This window comes from Scyliorhinus canicula, chromosome 14, assembly GCF_902713615.1.
Source record: "Scyliorhinus canicula chromosome 14, sScyCan1.1, whole genome shotgun sequence".
NCBI classification, from domain to species: domain Eukaryota; kingdom Metazoa; phylum Chordata; class Chondrichthyes; order Carcharhiniformes; family Scyliorhinidae; genus Scyliorhinus; species Scyliorhinus canicula.
This window is the reverse complement of record NC_052159.1, coordinates 150,227,939-150,249,465: the sequence shown is the minus strand read 5'-3', so window position 1 is coordinate 150,249,465 and position 21,527 is coordinate 150,227,939. Positions and strand designations below refer to the sequence as shown.

At 44.0% G+C, this 21,527-nt stretch overlaps 1 protein-coding gene across 14 annotated transcripts in view; it reads right to left on the bottom strand.

The window, feature by feature from the left end:
* Positions 1 to 20,934, bottom strand: part of LOC119977407 (protocadherin-9) — an 809,945-nt gene extending 789,011 nt beyond the window's left edge. For 10 of the 14 annotated variants that reach the window (XM_038818265.1, XM_038818267.1, XM_038818271.1 and 7 more), the window contains exon 1: positions 16,612 to 20,934. In XM_038818265.1, the coding sequence (XP_038674193.1) occupies positions 16,612 to 19,638 (3,027 nt within the window). In that variant the 5' untranslated portion in view covers positions 19,639 to 20,934. Of the gene's footprint in view, positions 1 to 12,492; positions 13,101 to 16,611 lie in introns of those variants that run through there. The other 4 variants (XM_038818276.1, XM_038818275.1, XM_038818277.1 and 1 more) reach the window with 2 other exon arrangements.
* Positions 20,935 to 21,527: the final 593 nt, after the last annotated feature.

The following is a 21,527-nucleotide window of genomic DNA, read 5'->3' as shown; positions in this document are numbered from 1 at the left end:
TTCTGGCGGAAGGTCAATGTTGTGTTCTGTGCTTCGGAGACATACTTCTGTATGTGCAGGAATTTTATTCAGTGTTTTAAAATGTCTGCTCCCTCGTGCTTACAGCTCATCAGCCTGCAAGTCCCTTTGCCGAAGTCGCTACAACCAGGTTTAACCGGTTATGCAAGTGAGCAGTCAACGGACACACATGAACAAGCACTAAACAACTGAACACCGCAGTCATGGGCCTAAACGTCAACTCTGTTGCTCTCTCCACAGATGCTGTCGGAGTTATTTCCGACATTTTCTGATTTTATTTTGAATTTCCAGCATCTGCAGCATTTTACTTTTTTCAGGTTATTAAGACAGAAGGCCAAAACCTGAACCAAAGCGGGAGGTCTTGAACTTGTGTCTTAAAGGAAGAAATATATTTCAGAGAGGAAATTCCAGATCAAGGGCCCTGGCAGCTAAGGACACAGCTGCCTATGATGTAGCATTGAAAATGATCGATGTGTAGGAGGTCAGACTGGGGGAAGCACAGAAATCTCAAAGGAAGGAAGGGCTATTGGAGGTGAGCAAAACAAGATGGCCATGCAGGGATATGAACAAAAGAACGAGAACATGTGGATGACACATTCCAATAGACAACATTAACACCCTTTATTCGGACAAGTATAAAATTCATGTTTCACTTTTGAGCTCTCGACTGAAATACAAAATAATTCCATAATAACTTTTTTTATTCTTTTATGTGCACACCCGTAATAGTTTATTTTAATTTCTACAATTTCTGCACAATAACTAAGGCATTAAATGGAAATTTACTGATAGTTACATCCTTTAAGAGGTTGAGAGTGTTGCTTTGTTCATCAAAGCCATATTCAGGGAAAAACAAAAGGACAAAGATATTATCTAAGTATAAACAAAATTGAAGCCAATTAGATGGTCCTGTTTCTAGTGTATCCAAAGTCATCCAAATTTGTTTGGTCTATCAACATTCAGTTAAACACACACACACACGCACATATACATGCACAGTCAATAGTATAAAACTAAATTCCAATTTCAAAAGGTAATCAATCACCAATTAATTTTTTGCTATAATCTCAGCAGAATTAAGGGGACAGCGAATATCTGCTCAAAATTAATTGCCATTTAAGTTGTTACTGTAAAGGCAGCAAGTAAAAATTCCTGTGAAAAATGGATACATTACATTATTAAAGATTTTTGCGAACAACAGCTTGCATTTATCTAGTAACTTTAAAATATCCTAAGCATACTTTACAGGAGCATAGGTCAGACAAAATTTGACACCAAGGCACTTACAGTAATTTTAAGACAGGTGGGTTATAAGGAGTATCTTGGAGAGGGAGAGGGAAAGCGAAGGGCTGAGGGAGAGGATTCCAGTGCTTGGGCACCATCGTCAATGGGTGGATGAAGGAGGTGAGTGAGGGTCAAAAAGGTCCAAGTCAAAGGATTGGAGGATTGGAAGGTTTGTAGGGCTGGAGGAGGTTAGCGAGATAGGGAAGGGTGAGGCTATGGACCTGGTACAGAATAAGCTTGTTAGCTGTCTGCTACACAAGCCAACAAAACATTCTAGCCCGTTTCTTTTTGGAAGAAGCTGTTGTTTGGTTAGCACCTTCATATAGCGCTTACTCAGCACTGGAACCAAAACCAGGGCTGACTCAAAGACAGAACTTTAAATGACCAGGTTGCGTTAAGTATAAGAGCAGTACTAAATCGTTGCCGAAAGCATCAGTTTTGTAAGTCAAACAGTGGGCATGATCGAACGGCTTCATCGCACCCGACTCTGTAACGGTAAAATCCCGTGGAACGGTAGACTTCACCAGATGTCGCTATCTAGAGATCGCCCTCATTGGGTGAGATCCAGTTTTATATATTTAAGGCAGTAGTTGGCTTCACTTAAATGTGTTGGCGCCGATGCTCCTGAGACCCAGGGAGGAACGCCCGTGCCTGGGAGATCTTACCATGGCGCCGTTTAGCTCTGCTTTACACAAAGGTCCCCCACCTGGGGTGGGGGGTGGGGGGTGGGGGGGGTGGGGGGGGGGGGGGGGGGGGGGGAGAAACGCAAGCAATCAGTGGCCCCCGGGTGGTCAGGCTCTGGGCAGGGTGGTACCCTGACACTCCAGCTGCCACCCGGGCACCTTGACACTGCCAGTATGGCACTGCCACCAAGGCTCCCTTGCAGTGCCAGCCTGGAACTGCAATGCTGGCAGTATGCCAGGCTGGTAGTGCCAAGGTGCTCAGGTACCAAGTTGCCCATACCAGCGATCAGGTCTGGGGGTGCCCTGCCCTTATGACGTGGAATGAGGTGGGGGGTGGCTAGAGGACTCGCTAGCCGGTATGTTGGGGTGATTTGTGGGAGGTGGTTCAGAGGCCACGGAGTTCAGAGATCAGGGCTGCATTTAAAAATGGAGTAAGGTGAGCGCGGCCTCGGTGGGTGTTCCTTGTCGAGACCATAACAAAGCGTCCCGTTTGATAGTGGGGTCATTTTCGGCGGTGCAGGCATGGACAAACACCCGCTAAACACACCCAAAACGGGACTCTTTTTTTCCCGTTAAATTGCCCCCAATAACTTCCTTTCTTGTTTTTACACACAGCACAACTCCTATCTCCACTGACAAATGTTTGTGTGTAAGTTTACTTGTGAGAGAGTTGATGTTTGGGTTGTAGGTACTTTAGTTCAGGAGTAAAACAAAATGGTTCAAATCCATTGACTCCATCACCTCCCGCTGCCTGGGGAAAGCGAGCAGCATAATCAAAGACCCCTCCCACCTGGCTTACTCACTCTTCCGACTTCTTCCATCGGGCAGGAGATGCAAAAGTCTGAGAACACGCACAAATGGACTCAAAAACAGCTTCTTCCCCGCTGTTACCAGACTCCTAAACGACCCTCTTATGGACTTATGTACCAATATGATCTCTTCACACATCTTCTCTACCGAGTACTCCTCCACTCCTGTATGCTTCACCCGATGCCTGTGTCTATGTATTTACCTTGTGTATTTTATGGTTGCCCTATTATGTATTTTCTTTTCATGTACAGAATGATCTAGAACATAGAACAGTACAGCACAGAACAGGCCCTTCGGCCCTCGATGTTGTGCCGAGCCATGATCATCCTACTCAAACCCACGTATCCAACCTATACCCGTAACCCAACAACCCCCCCTTAACCTTACTTTTTTTTTAGGACACTACGGGCAATTTAGCATGGCCAATCCACCTAACCCGCACATCTTTGAACTGTGGGAGGAAACCGGAGCACCCGGAGGAAACCCACGCACACACGGGGAGGACGTGCAGACTCCACACAGACAGTGACCCAGCCGGGAATCGAACCTGGGACCCTGGAGCTGTGAAGCATTTATGCTAACCGCCATGCTACCGTGTTTGAGCTGCACACAGAACAATACTTTTCACTGTACCTCGGAACACGTGACAATAAACCAATCCAATCCAATCCAAGATTTCACTCACTCCTTAAGTGTTTGCCCATAACGGGTTTTGCTGTGGAATGCAAATGTGCATTTATCTACCAACTCAGTGGAATTTGAGCGTTGACCGTTCAGTATCAAACTCTACGCATCTACTGTCGATCGGAGATTTGTCTCGTGTATTTTACTTTGCATTCTGCAATTCAGATTAAACATTTTGACCCTTGTTTCCTGGTGTATTCCTTTAACTAGGAACTGACTAAATGCACACACACAAGGACTATACTTGTGTTAACAAATGATTATATCATAAAAACAGAGTGACAATGGGCTGATCAGTTTCTACCAAAGAACACACTGACTGAGATACGTTGATGGATTAAAAAATGCTCAAATTGCATTGCCCTTTTCAATAGGGCTGATTAACAGCAAGCATCCAGGAATAATCTGAACGCAAACATGTTATACAGATTGTTTAAACATAAAATTTACTTCAAAACTACTGGTTCATAGGGTAACTTTGCCCTGAAGCAAAGTACATGCTACAAAATTAGAGACTGTTCAGAGCATGTGTAGGGCACTTAAATCATCAGAGTTTTAGTCCATCTGTTAATAGGATTGCACGCAAGAGAGTTAACTCACTCCATCTCAGTTTATCCACCCAGATTTGTATTCTTAATCTTGGTCCCTCCCCCTCAATCATTCGCTGTTTTAAATAAATGAAGGATTGACTTCACATCATCTGATTGTGCTACCAAGGAGAACGGTCCAAATATTGGCCATTTTTGTGTTGAAACCTTTCCTGAACTCCATGCAAGTCATGCAAATTAGGAGCAGCAGTGGGCGACTTTGTTTCTTGGGCCAGCTCGACCATTCAATAAGATCATGGCTGATCAGGTTGTGACCTCAACTCCACATTCCTGCCTACCCCCAGTAACCTTTCATCCCCCCCTTCCTTATCAAGAATCTATCTACATGTGCCTTAAAAATATCCATCTTAAATTGTCCTTCAACCAATTTTACTCTATACCTTAGTTGTTCTGGGGTTCTGGTACCCTACTGTAAATTGACATAGCATTAAACCTCTGTCTTTAATATTTTACATTATTCAACAAAAGTCCACTTGCAGCTGCTTTCTTTCAAGTCCAAAGAACTCCAGGTTATCAGTCTCCGCCTGTGACTCAATCTTTTGATACTCGGAATCAGCATTGTGGTTTGACTGTAACACGTTCTGGTCATCAAAGCTCAACACAATACCTGATGTGTAATCAGGCGAGGGAATTATATGGAATTAGCCTGATATCCTTCTGTGTGTAAATTATTTCATCCATTTTGTTTATTGCTGCGACACAATGATTGAAACAGATTGGAAATGTGCTTTGTCCATGTTGTTCTGGTACCAAATTGCTTCTGATTAGCCTGCTTTTCATTGTTTTTCATTAATTGCAAACGTTTCTCTCGTCTTGCTGCCTACCCATTCATGTCTAGGCTCCTCCCCTTTTAGACAGTACATTTCTCCACACTTCCATGATTGGAACATCCCAGTCTATCTTTTATACCCGAGATGGAGCACTCTCACTGTGTTCTGGCGCTCCATTCAGCAGTTTTGATAACATTTGCAGATTGGGGATAGCTAAGGTGCGATGAAAATTGGTGTGCATTTTATCTTGGAGTTGAATGAGAGTCTATAATTAAGTCTACTAGCACCGACATCATCGCCTATTTAGAAGAGGCAGTGCATCAGCTGTTATACTGAGTCAAGGTGCAAACTACTCCCTACTCTCTTAGTCTTATCTCCAACATGACCATAAATGATAGGATGAAAGTTTGATTTCTGTGATGGTAGTGAGGCTTAATTATGAAATGAGCACAACCACTGGACATTGCATGCAACTACTGACAATCAATCTTGGTCCTCACTCAGGAAGGTGAGTCCTCTTTCACTTACAATCTTGCTACCCATTGCACTTCGTTTTGGTCCGTGTTTAACCCATACAACGCTGATTTTTTCTTAACCCCTGCTCCTTCCAAACTCTTCTCTTGTTCTCCTCCTATTATCTGCATTCTTCCTGTCATGATCTGAAGGCTGATCCAGTAGACCTATCTTTGTCTTCTACTCCCAACTTCTTTCCCAGGACATCAGAACTGTGACATTTCTCTGCTGCCCCCAGCCTCCACTTTTGCTTTCAATCAATTGGCTTTTACAACTGTTACTTAACCACTACTTTACCTCTCTTTTCATTGTGTCATGCATTTTTAGTCCTTCATCTTAACTTCTCAAAAATAGACAAAAGACCAGCACTATACAGTTCAACTCTTTAGCACTGTAGATAAGCTCACATGTGTGGACAATTGGTTTGTGAGTGCAGTGTCCAAATAACTCCTGTAGTGCTGGCATTATTAGTTTGACCCAAGTAAATATTGATCTGATTGCATCTAAAGTTTTGAGAGCATGGATGGGCATGAAACACCAATCAGTGTTTCCATTCATATTAAAGTAAGAAAGCCTTGCATTTATACAGTCCCTTTCACAGCCTCAGGATATCTCAAAGAGTTTGACAGCCCTCATTTGAAGTGTAGCCACCATTGTAGGAAACAATCAGAGCCAATGTTTGCCCAATGGTGGAACCAAGGAAGTTCAGAAGAAAAGGAGTATGAAAGAACTTGCATTTATATGGCAACATCCTTGACATCAGGATGTGCCAAAACAATTCACGGCAAATTAATTAATGTGTAGTTGCTGTCATATTGTAGGAACACAGCCAATCTAAAAGTATGGCTCTATAAATTGGAAGAGCAAGTGTCAACTGTGGCTCAGTTGGTAGCATTCTCAGGAGTCAAATCTTGGCGACCAAATCCCCACTCCACAGTCTTGATCATTAAATATAGGTTGACATGTTAGTGCGGTACCCAGGGGGTGTTTCACTTTCAGAGCAGCTATCTTTCAGATGAGGCATTAAACTGAGGCCTTACAGTGGATGTAAAAGATCCCATAGCGCTACTTGAAGGGGAACAGAGGAGTTCTCCATGTGTCCTGGTCCATATTCATCCCTCAACCGTCATCACTAAAAACTAGCCATTATCATATTGCTATTTGTGCTATGTGTCCAACTTTACAACAGTGAGTACACTCGATAAAGTACTTCATTGGCTGTAAACTACTTTGAAATGTCTTCAAGTCATGAAAGACACTGGATAATTGCCAGTCTTCTTGCAAAAAAAACTGGATAAACACGAGGGAAATTGAACGAATCATGGTTAAACTAGTAAAGAAAAAAGATGAGGGAAAAAGAGCGAAATGCATTTCAACGTTAAATGGTGTTTTACAAGGAGGTGAGTCCAAGGGGGCCCCTGCTCTTGTGCAACAGCTTGGATTGAAGTGAGTGATGAAATAATTAAAAAACAAAGGAATTGCTGATTGAGAGCTACTCTGGAGAAATCTATCCTCGTGTCCTGTTTTGCAATGAAAGGTAAAGATTACTGTAATGAACCTGTGAGTAACTTTATTATCATATTAATCCTTGTAATAAACCTGTGAGTAACTTTATTATAATATTAATATTTGTTTCTGTATCACAGTGTGTAACTGAAACCTCTCTAGTGCAGCAAATTCCCCTACTTCCATCCAAGGTTATTTAATGGATGCACTATGTTCTTTAAGTTACTGACAGGAGTGTAATTAATACTGTCTTTAATTCATGATACAATGGTTTATATCATTTATTACTCTTGTATTACCTCAAGGCTCGCTTACTCCAATGCCCTCTTGGCCAACCTCACACCTCTGACCATCCATAAAACTGAGCACATCGAAAGCCCTGAAGACTGAGTCCTGATCCGGGCCAAGTCCTATCCTCCAATCACTGCTGTGCTTGCTGACCTATATTGGCTACCAATTTTTAAATTCTTCTGCATATGTTCAAAACGCTCGATAGTCCTCACTTCACTCCATCATCATGTTCTCCTCCAGCTCTGCAGCCCTCACACGTATCTGCGGTCCTTCAATTCTGGACTTTGCTTTGTTCCCAAGTTCCACACGCCTTCACTGGCAAGCTCTACATATCGCTGTCCTGGTGCTGAGCTCTGGAATTTTTCTCCCTAAACCTCTCTGCCTCTGTCTCCTCCCTCGAGGTGCTCCTTAATCATGACTGACCACCAGTGCATTCAAGGGGATTCACAGGGGCTGGTTTAGCTCACTGGGCTAAATCGCTGGCTTTTAAAGCAGGCCAGCAGCACGGTTCGATTCCCGTACCAGCCTCCCCGGACAGGCGCCGGAATGTGGCGACTAGGGGCTTTTCACAGTAACTTCGTTGAAGCCTACTCGTGACAATAAGCGATTTTCATTTCATTTCGTTTCATCAGTAAAAGGGACATGGCAGTGTTAAAGTGTCTTTTGGATGACCTGTTAAATTGGGGCCACAACTACCTGTTTTGAGAGGATGTAAAAGATGCCATGGCACAATTTAGAAATAAGCAGGGGGTGGGAGAGCAGGTGCTGTCCCTACCAGCCTTGACCAATATTTGTCCCTGAATTCAACATCACAAAAAAAATAATCTGGTTATTATTACGTTGATGTTTGTGGGAGTTTGCTGAGTGTAATCTGTTTGCTACATTGCAACAATGATCACACTTACTTCATTGGCGACAAAGTTCTCTGGCGGTAAGTACACAAAATCAGAGTTTTCTTACAAAACCGAGCACTTTGGCCAAGTTTTAGGTCACTTGCCTCGATTGACCCCTTGCGTGTCCTGGGGCTGAAATGCCCACCCCTTTTTACTGGCAGGGTCCCTAGCGACCCCGTGGTTGGTTCTCCAGCGCCGCAGGCGATGAACGACGCAAAAGGCCGTGGACATTGATCGGAAGATCGCGCCACAGGCCAATGCCCATCCACCTCGGCCGCCAAAATACGGCACGGGGGGAGGGAGGGGGGCGGAACATCTCACCCTTGGTGTAAAATTCTGACAGACAATACTCCCATGAAATGTCCTTGAACGTTTTACTGTGCTATAAATGCAAGCTGCAGTCCGTAGTGTTGGTCCTTTAACTAAATTCACTCCACATGATTTACATTGTGTCTTTTAATTCAATACATATGATTTACATTGCACTTGATTCACCGCATGCAGTTTACATGATGCATTTTAATTCATTGCACGTGGTTTTCCACTATGTATTTTAATTCACTACATGTAGTTTACACCATGCATGTTAATTAAGGGCACACCATTTACAGCAGGCATTTTTAATTCACTGCACGCGGTTTTCCACCGTGCATTCAATTTACGACACATGGTTGACACTGTCTTTCAATGCAACACAGTTGAGAATTTGGCAGTAAACGGAAGCAGCAGCTGTCACACAAACGGGATATCAGCGACATCCAAATGGTAATTCTGTCAGGGTTGCATGTGCGTCTGGAACCAGTCAAGTGAACTGAAGCAGTGTAACAAATTCCTGAACTTAAAAAAAAGGGCAGAGTGTGACATGTTGCTTGTGCTGGTTGGTGAATAAAAGGGACCTCAAACCGACTAGTGAGAGACAGTCAAGCTGAAAGTCAAGCTAATGACTGAGGAGGAGGTGTTTGCTTAAGAGGTGTGATAAGCTCTTGCTGCCCGCCTGATTACAAAACTCCCATCAACTGCCCACTGAGTCACACGTCTGGTCCAAACCTGTGTTCCCGTCATTATTCGCAGGAGAGGGACATGAGCTGCTGGGCTGCGAAGTAATTAAACTCTAACGAGCTCACCCTACTGATCACAATTGTACTGCAGGGCAGACAAAAGTCAGCAGGCATCACAGAACTAGGTGATGAGCCCCACTTTACTGTGCTATCATTTTCTAGATCATCACCATCACTGCCGGCTTTCACCATTTTCCAATTACCAAAATGGACCTTTTACAAACAGGGCCAGCTGTGCCTCGGTCTCCTGACATAATCCCAGATGTCACCTCAGAGGGGATTGCATGGGTCTTTTTGCTCTGCTGTGCTTTCAACATAACAGTCAAACAAAACCCACAAGAGGAGACACGGCCCCTCATTATTGCACGCCCTTACTCCAACCGGCTGTTGTAAAATAAAAACCAGAATGAAACAATTTCTGATCAATGTGATCTTGTTAATGAAAATATGTTTTTTATTTTCTATCGTCCGGTTAATAGAAATATTTGGAATGCTTCAGACAGTGGACTAGACAATAGAAGCCCACATTGTAATGAGATACTGATCTATTTTTAACTATGACAACACTGTATGCTGTCCATAGAGTTCTGATGGAACCACTTAGTCGCAGATCAAGTATCTCTTTCAGTTTTTGGTTTACCCAAAGAAATGTATACCTTAGTTGTTCCTATTTTGGACCAGTGAAGCGGATAAACATGATTGTCTCTTTAAACCATAGAGGCAGATGAATTGCAAAATGATAGCTCATTGAAGCTAGGATCGCCAATGGTCAGAAATATCTTATCTGTAACTAAAGCAGATGCCGAGGAGGACCTAAGCTCTGGTATTCCCTTCCTAAGCCTCTCGACCTCCTTTAAATTCGCCTCCTTTAAGATGAACCTTAATAAAACCACAACTTTGAACAAGCTAACAGGCGTCCTCAGATCTCATTAGGAGAGCCATTGTCAAATGTTGATGGATCGTGTGCTCGTGAAGCACCTTGGTCCTTTTTATCTGTGTTAAATGCAAATTGTCAGTGCTGTAAAGAATTCTGACTCCGTTGGATGTGCTAATGAAGGGCCTGACATCAGCTATAGGGCATCTCGAGTGCTGCCTTGAGATGGGCAGGCCTGAATATTCATCCCAAGCCTGAAGGAAGAGTATCTCCAGATCTCTGCCACATCTAGATGAACTCCAAAGAATACGATCACACTCACCTCCCTCCTTTCTGTGTCCCCCTTCCCATTCCATTATCCTTGCTCTCCCCAAGTAGGCACAACTCGATTTGATTTTGCGGTAATATACTAAATAAGCCTATTGACTGTACAGATGTATATTTTCAGAACAATTCTGACCGGCAACTCTAACATGCTGTGGCAAATATTTAGGTATTTTATTTTAGGTCTGTCTTTATGATTTTATGGCGGTAACAGTTTTTAAATGAGCCAGTTCTTAAAAATGAAAAATTACTTTGCCAATATTATGTTCAAACCAGGATCATCCTTAGGAACGGCAAACAAAAATGGGAAGTTTGCATATTGGTTGTTTTAAATCCCAGTTCCTTCAATAACTCAATCTAACCAAGGGTAGCAAAACCACAGTAAAACTATGGAGTTTGCACTAATATCAGATATGCAAATGATCAGCCCTGAAGTCTCCAGCTGTCTGCAAGTAAATTTGAATTGAACAACCTCTGGGGTTACTCATCCAATATTGTAAGCACTAAGCATACTCCAATTAGCACATGATTAGATCATTGGGAGCAATGTTGGTTTGGTGCAGAAGGGGTCTCAGATCAACTGGATACTCTGACCAAAGAGCCCGCACAGACGCAATGGGCCAAATGGCCTTCTGCGCTGTGTCATTCAACGAGTTTAAGTGACATGCTCGGATTAAACACTCTGAATAAGGACGATGGTTCGGCAGCTCTGAATTCTGCGTATCGGTGGGGGCAGCAACACTGCAGATGTGGTTAAAATCATTTCTAATTTGCTAATTTTATGAGCAGCAATGAAAATGGAGAAAAAATTGCATGTGGTCCTCAGCAGACCAATGTGCTCCATCTTTCTTTACTATTCTGTGAATATCCGCTACACTCCCTACCCATTAAGTTTTATTACTAGTGTTCAGCAATTCCCTCATGCCATTGGCTTGACAGATGCAGTTCCATAAAATTAGATCCCAATGATCCCAAATGAATGTAATTTTCATTGTGTTTATACAACTCCTTCAAAAGCAGTTGGCTCTGATGCTTGATCTTACAACAGGGTACAAAAGCGCGCAGCCCCACAAGCTGGTCAAATTTTTCTTTGTTTATTTATTAAATGTAAAAAAAAAAGGAATGATAAGTGTCACTGATTTACTGAACTGACCAGACCTTACAGTGAACAAGTGCCACTGCGCTGAATGTAACAGAGAATGTAACATTCCTAAGCTTCCTAATTGACAAGAGCGAATGAAGGACCCCGAGCAGGAACCAAACGCAATACTTGCTTACGGCGCCTGAGTAATTACGTTAAGATTGACCAGTACGTGCGCTGTGTGAAAAGTAGAAAAATAAATTAACGTCTCTGATAACCAAATATTTTAAACAGAACAAAAAAATATATAAGCTCAGATAACAAACATAAATGAATAAACAGAAACAAATCATAACTTACACAAAATGATAAATTAAACAATGGTATAAAATAAATTTAATAATCAGGCTATACTTTATTTAGTACAGAAATCTGCAATCACAATATGTGCATACAATTTTAAATATAATGATAAAAACAGCAATAAAATAAATACAACTGTATCATAATTGGATATATTTAAATATACATTGTGATTCAAGCCAAATGTCTGTGAATACTGTATAATAATATTTATAGGTTTGTCCTTACCAACACTGACATGACTATCTGACCCTTCACAGCAAGTCCCAAATGATTAGTGCTTTCAGATGCTGTAAAAATGTGCGGTGCCTGGTTACTGATAAGCACATCTGCAAAACCTTCTCCAGCCACTTAGCGTGACAGAGCTTAAGAGAGACAAGCTGGCTCAAGGTACCCAAGAGCAGGATCGGTAGCCGGTTTCAGCTCTCCCCTGCTCGAGCAGGGCTGAGGAGAAGCTGCTAAGATCTCCTCCTTACGCTTCTGCTGAGCTTCGTTAATCCTTTCAACTCTTCCCCCCCCCCCCCCCCCCCCTCCCCCCCAGCCCAATCCTCTGGGTCTGCTATGGACAGAATCCCTGATTAAGATGATTCGGGGGAACTCCCTTGCTCGGCTAGGAGCAGCTTTAAAAAGGGCATCTGCTCTTTTCTTAGCCTTATTTTTACAGTAACAACAGTTGAACACTCCAACCAGAATTTTTTTTTTAGCAAAAGCTGCATTTAGAAATAAAAAATATTTTGCAAACCCATTGGGTAATATCACACCAACATACGTAAGAACACATCCAACTGCATAAGGTAAATGCACATTTTGACTGTTCAATAGAGCATTTTACTGCATTCTCTAAAGTCATGGCAATATTGATGCAGTTCTGTATTGATGCTGGAGGTGCTGCAGTTTCAAGAGAAACATCTTGGCAGAAGGGTGAAACAATTCCAGTTCCCACATCACTTTTTCCTGACAAAGGACCACTGGTAGATTTAAACACAGCCGGCATCAATTCATTGTCTCAAGGACGTCCCTTATAAAGAGATATCCCAATTAACCGTGTCCCATAATCTTAAACGTGAGCAGCTGCTCCCTTTATCACATTCGCTGGATAAATCCCTGTTTAGAGAGGCAGCATTCCAATCACAGAAGAAGCCAAGGAATGAGCACTATGTTTACAGATATCCTTTCAACATACTGGTCATGAATTTCTCCGACAACTTAAATGTGCACTTGGTCAATTTGAAGATGAATTTCGGGTGAGAGCCATCTTAACCCCTTTGAGAACTGACTTTTGCTCAGTTTTAACCATAATAAGTTTCCATCTCATACTTTTGGGAATACTGTGCGGAATTCTGCAAAAGAATAGAGCCCAATATTACTCTAATTATAGATCACTTGGAAAATATTTGTCATTTCACAAAAAAAAACAACCCTAACCTGAATTTGGCTTTTCACCTTAATTTACGATTAAAAGAAGCAAGGCTTCAAACCTGGCCCTGCCCAAACATTCACTGTCCTGTTCTATGCGCTCGATTTAACTCAAGGTTAGCTTTGCTGGGGTGAAAATGTAATGGAAATTGGAAGGAAGGAAGGTTTATGTCACAAAACGGCACCTTTGTAAGTGGCACGTTAACGTATCTTCCTGACCGAGAAAGAATGATTGAAGGCGTTTCTGGTGAGAATACTTAAAATACCCTTGGACCAATAGTGCCAACTGGCGAGCACGGAATTGCAAAAGGTTTATTCCACCCATCCTTTTGCTTCTGCTTAAATATTCTCACCGCTTCCTGGCTGATTGCAACCACCCGTCTCTCATTCTCTCTCTCTCACTTTATTTTGTTAATTTGGTGTCCAAAGATATTTGAAAAATTTTGTATTAGCTGATGAAATGAATGTGAGTCCGATTCATTGTTCATTCCACGCGGATTAAGGATTTGAATGCGGAATCTGTGCCCCCATTCCCTCATGCAGTGGAAGCAGACGTAATTTCCCATTTAAGGCTACGTTAAATTGATTAGGCTACGTATTTAAAATAATATGCTTTGTACGCGCCTCTTAAAATGCTGAAGACCACTGGCTTTCAATAATCTAACCCAGTTTACAATTTTGTCGGCCACGCAGAGAGCTGCTCGTACGGGTAATTCTAACAAAATAAATCTCAGTCTGCGACTGTGGAAAGCATTCCTTAAAGTCGGTTCTTGTTTAGTTTTCTCACTTTATGGCACTAGCCTATGCTGCTTTCTTTTTGCCCGTTCTACAGCTTTACCAGTCACATTCACAAAGTCTAGCCTTTAAAATGCAGACCTGTCAAATTTGAAACACTCACCTGAGAGTATCCAGCAGCTAAGGAAATGAACTAAGTGGCTTTTCGCAAGAGTCAGACAGGCCAATCTATCATTTCAAAGTTACTTGGATCAAGTGACCGAATAATTCTGTTTTTCTTTTAAAAGAGTCTACATTGATAAAATGTTTAATTTATGCTGTTGGATAACTTGATCATTGAAAGTGCAAAGAAAAAAAACCTTTGAATCTTAAGAAGCAGACTGGATAATCCTCCCAGAAAATGGAATGCAAATTGCACTGAGTTAGTTCAGGTGCATAACTTTTAAGAAACTGCAGGAATTCAAAAAAATCCTGACTTTGGACGATGCCACCAATAACATCACTAGCCTCAAAAAATTTTGAAACAGTCTTGGCTATAATATCATACAGGCATTTTGTCCTTCGTCGAAATGACAGATGTAGATGATGATAGTTGTATTACCATTCGTGGCAAGTTTAACGCAGTCATATAGCTGATTATGATTCTCTCCATTGTAACTAAATTTTACTTTCTTTCCATTTAAACACTACAACAAAACTCGGAGGAGTGTGATACCACTGCCTGCATTAGCAGTCTTTGCATATAGTTATATCATCAATGATACTTAAAAAGGTGCAGTTTAAGGATACTAAGTGCATCCCCCAAGCTTCCAATTTACTTTGATATCAATGTACAGTCTATTTAATAACTTGGACTTTATGCTGTAATTGCAAAGTTGTGCTCTGCTCTGCGTCATCTACAATTGTGCATGATTTCTTCAAGGCAAAACCTTCATTTTATACAGCATGCTTACATGAATATATTATTTGCATTAATAATTGGGAAAGTAACATGCTTCGTATTTCAAAATAACAGTCACCACTCAATATTTGTTAGTGAACAGGCAACAATGCGCCGACCCAACACAGTGGCCATGGGGAGTCGTGCGGGGATAAGTGGCAATTTTATGCAGACTGTAAAATGTTTTCCAAACCCAAGCACGTTGCAAATCGATTGCTTTTGCTGACAAAATTAGCCGCTTCCATTACGTTTTTTAAAACTACCTCCGTTTTCTTTTTTTGTTAAAATGCTGCAGAAACCTGTGCGAATGATTCAGAAATATTTTGTTGCAGGTCAAATAACTGGAATGCTTGACCTCTCTGACATAACTGTGAAAAAAAAATCACTGCGCTGACTTTCACTTTGAAATCTGGGCATTTGTCTTTTATGAAAAGCACACTCTAGATTTCCACCAAGGAAATAGTAAACACTATAATATTGAGGAAGAATTCCATGGTTGCATGGCCATGTTGTCAGAGAGAGCACAGTAACATGGATTAACCATGATGTATATATATTATGTTATATTATATATAAGCATTTTATACAGGTACACAGGCAAACTCACTCTTAGCTTAATCAAAATCACCGGTTTTTCCCTCAACTGTTGTCTATCCACCTTACACTTCACAACCGAAACTGAACATTCAAAATTAATGTTTTGGCTGTAGATAAAGATATTCGGTGTGACTGAGCCGAATCGTATCAATATTTACTGCTTAAAGATGATCACTGATATAAGGTAATAGCATTATATTGGGACTATAATCAGACCTTGAATATATTGCGCATCATTGCATTTTTAATCGATTTTGAAAATCAATTTTTAATTCTTTTCTGCAATCTTGATTACTTTCACAAGGATGTAAATGAAATAATGTCTAGAAAGGCCCAAGGAAACAACAGTTTTCCTTATTGTGGAAGTGTATCTGAGACTGCAAACAAATCAAAATACTAGTGAACTCTACCCTACTGCATTCATCATCCACCAGAAGCTTACAGTCTGAAAATATTACAATATAGAGAAGGAATAATTCATTAAATTTCAAATGTTTTCCAAAGGTCTAGCTATACAAAGAATGCTAGTGTTCTACTGGGGAAGAATAACTGGGAAAATAATCAGGTGCGGTTGACCAATTGAGAAGCATTTATCTGTCATACCCCACTTCAGGTGCTTAGTTATTGTTTGGCTAGGTGAGTATGCATGGTAATAATATAAATCACACCATTCCAAAATTCAACACTAAACAAAAACTACAGATGCACGAATGTTCATTGGCAAATAACCATCAACTATCTGGTGTTTTCCGGTATAATCATCAGTAACCAACAGTCTTCCTTCCTTGTACCTTCCCCCACTATCTAGACTGCAGTTGGCATCTTGCCATTCGTTAGCAGAAAGTGCTCCACTGCCATCTACAGGCCACATTTATCCCCTAATTCTTAAGGTCCAAACAATTTGAAATCAGCTTCACTTAAATCTTTATTAGTGGGAAACTAAGAGGTCGAGGCAAACAATTAGTTGGCATGGGCAAAGTTTGTTGGTTTTCTAACCATCCCTACTGCTTGGATGCTCGTGTTAATTTATTTCAGAACAGGAAATTTTAATCTGCAATAGAATCATTTCTATAGATTTCTGCAGGCGATTGCCACTGCTGTGCATTGCATTTGCCTGTGCTGCAAATTGTCAGCCTGAATGACCATTAAAAGCTTTTGGTTACCTGTCTGGTGTGCATTGGGCCCTTTGTCTTGAAGCCTCCTTGGGAGCTACACTCTGAGGCACTGAAGTGGTCTGAACTCGTGGAAGAGCGCTTCGACAGGGTGTCACAACCCCCAACGAAGGTGTTGTCCAGAGGGAGCTCCTGAATCACGTGATGCTTTTTCGCAGAAATGGGGGTATCTGGCTTTAGATGAAAGGAGGGCTGTGGAGAGCCAGATTTGTAATGCCTCGCGAGGTCTGGGCTGCTGGGTTTAAAGGTAGTCGGTGGTGTACTGCCCCAGTCGAACCGCCCTATAGTCTGCTCCTCCAACTCAGCTGGAAGGGTAATGGTCCCATTGATGGGTTCGTGGGCAGGATCATCAGGTTTGGACTCCTCGATGGTAACAAAGTTTAGAAGAGAACTCTTTGGAGACTTTCTTTTCTTCCTTTTCTTCTTTTTGTTCTGCTTGCACTCCTGATTGGGAGACATCCATTCAGCGCCCTGCTTGTTCCTTTGTGTCGCTTTGAACCTCGAGGATTGGCGGCACCGCACCAACACAGTAACGAAGATGACCACAATCACCACCATAGCGCCCGCCACTATGGCAATCATTATTGTAAGGTAGTCCTCATTTTGCCAGGGCTGGGTGCTATCTCCAATGTTCTTATCTAGGGGAGTCTCCATTGTCCTCCGTATTAACTCGTAAATGTAACTAGCATTGCTTACAGTGTCATTTACATACAGGTAGACAAGAACAAGGGTATGCAAGGGTTTAGGGTAGCCTAAATCGCTGATGTTGACCACCAAACGATGCAAGCCCTGGTCTGTAACAGTTGGCTTCTCCTCCAAGGTAATATTACCCGTCACAGGGTCAATTCGAAACAAACCCTTGCTATTCCCACTAACAATGGTGTATTTGAGCTCTGCATTCATCCCAGTGTCAACATCCACTGCAAACACTTCTGCCACGACTGACCCAGGGATAGCAGAAAGAGGTACTAGTTTGAATGAAGAGTTTGAGGGTGGGAAGATGACAACTGGACTGTTATCATTGACATCTATGACATTGATTGTGACTTTGGCAATGGAGGTGCGGGCGGGTCTGCCCCTGTCCACAGCTTTGACTTCAAAGGTGTAGGAGCTTTGCTGCTCCCTGTCGAAGGAGACATTGGACCTTATTACACCACTCAGTGGGTCTAAAATAAAATTAGCGTTGTCGCCAACAACAGAAGCCATCACCTCCGCGTTCTCCCCAGCATCCATATCGGTGACGGTAATCACTCCCACAGTGCTGTACTTTGGCAGATTTTCCGACACAAAAAATTGGAAGTGGTTGTGGGTGAATCTGGGATTATTGTCATTCTCGTCCAGCACCGTGACGATCACTGCCGCTTGGCTCTGAAGCGGAGGGTTGCCACTGTCCCTGGCAGTCACCGTGAAAATGTAACGTTCTTGTTCCTCCCGGTCGAACACTCTCGAAGCGGTCAGCACCCCAGTCTTGCGATCCAAGTCAAAGAAAGACGCATTGGGCCCCAGCTGGTAAACAATCTCGGCATTCTTGCCGCTGTCATCGTCGGTAGCGCTGATGGTGGTCAAGTAGAGGCCGCGGTGGTTGTTTTCCGGGACCGAGAGCTCGATGACGGGCTGGCTAAATACCGGCGGGTTGTCGTTTTCATCTTCCAACTTCACCTTCACCAGAGCGCTTTGGTTCAAACTGGGCTTGCCCGAGTCTGAGGCCACAATCCTGAAGCTGTACTCTTTCGTGCCCTCATAGTCCAGGAAGGCAGAGGTCTCCAGTAGATATTGGTTGTCATACACTGCCTTCAGGTGGAAGGGCACTTCTTTCTCAATGTAGCAGACCACTTTCCCATTCACGTCAGTGTCCTTGTCGGAAACAGTGATCAGTGCTATCTTGGTGTTGATGGGGTCCTTCTCGGACAGGTAAACAGTGCCATTGATGGGGCTGATGATGTAGCGAATGTCGATGCCAGGCGGGTTGTCATTGACATCGGTGACATTGATGATGACCATGGCCCTGGCAGGACTGGAGCTGCCGTCGGTGGCCAGGATGGTCATTTTGTGGATGGCCGTCTCCTCCCGGTCCAGGGGCCGCTGCACGGTGATGAGCCCCAGGGTGCTGTTGAGGGCAAAGTGCCTGCGGACGGCCGGTGGGGTCTGGGGGCTGAAGAGGTAGCGGATCTCGGCATTGGAGCCCACGTCGGCGTCGGTGGCATGCAGCTGGATGACCGAGGTGCCCAGGGGGGCATCCTCAGGGATGTGCGCCTCCAGCTGGCTCTCCCTGAACACCGGCTTGTTGTCGTTCACGTCGCTGATGGTGATCTGCAGGATGGCAGTGCTGGATTTCTGAGGGCTGCCCCCATCCTGCACCTTGATCTTCATCACGTAGGTGTCCTTCTGCTCGCGGTCCAGGCTCTGCTGCACGATCAGCTGGGGCCACTTCTCACCCTCCGGGGTCTCCACCATGTCCAAGCCCAGGATGCCCTGGCCATTGAGCAGCTGGTAGTGCTGCACCCCGTTGGAGCCGGTGTCCGGGTCGGTGGCCGAGGGGATGGGGAAGCGGCTGTTGCTCAGGGTGTTCTCCGGGATGGAGATGTTGATGACGGGCGAGGGGAACATGGGCGCGTTGTCGTTCACGTCCCGCACGAAAATCTTGACCTTGATCAGCCTGAAGTGGTCGTTGGGCAGCACCACCACCTCGATCTCGAAGAAGCACTCGCTGTCGGTGTAGGTGCCCGAGCACAGGCGCTCCCGGTCCACCCGGCTGGAGGTGGTGAAGATGTCCCCGGTGCTGCTCGACACCCGCAGCAGGGGCACCTCGCCCGCCTTGGAGACCAGCCGGTAGATCAGGTTGGCCCCCGAGCCGCTGGCCAGGTGCGAGGGGCTCAGGTCCTCGGGGATGCTGCCCACCAGCACGTTCTCGGGCAGCTCCTCCTGGATGGTGTACACCAGCTCCTGGGCCAGAGCCGAATCCAGGGTCAGGCAGGCGGCCAGCGCGAAAAACAGGTAAAAATCCCGCAGGTCCATCATTGCAGGCCAGCCAGGGGGGTGGGGGGGAGAGACAAGCAGCACTCCCCAACTGCAGAGGAGGAATTCACAACCCACACCTCCTCTTACAATCTTTTCACAATCCCAGATCTTTTACAATCCTTCTGTTTGACAATCCAGACCTTTGACAATCCAAACCTCTTTTGCAATCCAAACCTTGTCTTTTACAATCCAGACGTTGCTCTCTCTGTCTGTCTTTTAAAATCCAGACCTTCTTCTCTTTCGCAATCCAGACCTTCTCCTTATCTTTGGCAATTCAGACGTTGCTCTCTCTGTCCTTTACAATCCAGACCTTCTTCTGTTTAACAATCCAGACCTTCTTTTTTTGCAATCCAGACCTTCTTCTGTTTAACAATCCAGACCTTCTTGTTTGACAATCCAGACCTTTGACAATCCAAACCTCTTTTGCAATCCAGTCCTTGTCTTTTGCAATCCAGATCTTCCCCTCTCTGTGTGTGTCTTTTACAATCCAGTCCTTCCTCTCTTCCTCCCTCTCTCTCTTACTCCGGAGGAAGCAGATATTCAGCCTTCAGTCCAGACACATCCCTGCGTCCATCGCCGTTGCAAGTAACTTTGCTTCATTATTTTCTTTATTTCTGATCAATCGCCCCTCTTCCCCCTTGGAAGATTTGTGCAGGGAAGAGAAAAGCCAGTCCTGTGATTCTCTCTCGGTCTCTCTCGCCTCCTTGTTCGATGTTATATTTACGATGCACGGTGCACAGAGCCGCAAGAGGATGCTTCCCGATCCCCGCCACAGTCTGGAGAATCTTCTTTGCACCGTACGACCGGCTGAAAATGTGTCATTCTCTCTCTCTCTCCTTTTTCAGATATATAAGAACAAGCGTAGCTTCAGTCCAGCGGAGAGGCAGTAGTTTGCAATGATCCCCACTATTGCGACAGTTTGCATATTGCAACAGAAGTTGCGAGGTTACAGCAGCAGCCTCTCCACCCAGCAGCAGAATCTCCCTGTTTCATTTCCCCCTCTGCTCGCTTTAAATCCCGTTTCCTTCAAGTGCTGGTTCTCACCCTCTGCACCATTTGCCATTCCACCAAAGCCACACACAAGAAAAAAAAATAAAGATTGCTGCAAAGAAGTTAAGGGGTGATGGAGCTGTGACGAGGTGCAGAGGGAGTTTGAATCACCTCTTTCCCTCCCCAGCTCTCCTTCTCTACCTCCGTTCTTTAATTCCCCTTCTTTTCACACACATCCACGTCTCTCCACTGAATCTTCTCCCCCAACTCTCAATCAGAAGTGAGTATAGTCCTCCTGGTGCCTCCTCCCCCCTCCTCTCACTCTCTCTGCTCCCCACCCACCCCCACGCTCTCATTGGCTGCCCCGCTGCCTGTCACTGGGAAGCCGGGCAGACAGCCCATTGGAGCAGGGGACTGTCAATCCTCAGCTCTTGGCCTTGAAAGTTGAGCAGAATTCCTAATCAGCTGCCAGGCTGACGTAAAGCATCGACAGCGAGTGAGAGGCAGGGTTTGCAGAGAGAGAGAGAGAGACACACACACACTTACTGACTTGCACTGGGGTAACATCACCTCTCCCGTTCAACTGCATCTTCACAGGAAGCACACGCGCACACACCAGAAATAATCTACTGGATGATCAGTAAAAATAAAACAGGTCTCAGGCATGGGACACACACTCAATGGTTGCAATTTCTTCACCCACACAAGGTGAAATTGGCTACCTTCAGAAACTTGGAGGGAATCAAATTGGATTGCAAACGTCCACTCTGGGTCTGCAGCTGCAGAGACTGACAAAACTATTGAGTTCCACCACCCCCACCACACACACACACACACACGCCCCCCCCCCCCCCCCCCGCCACACCTGCAGCAACTTTCTGGTTTTATTTTACATTTCC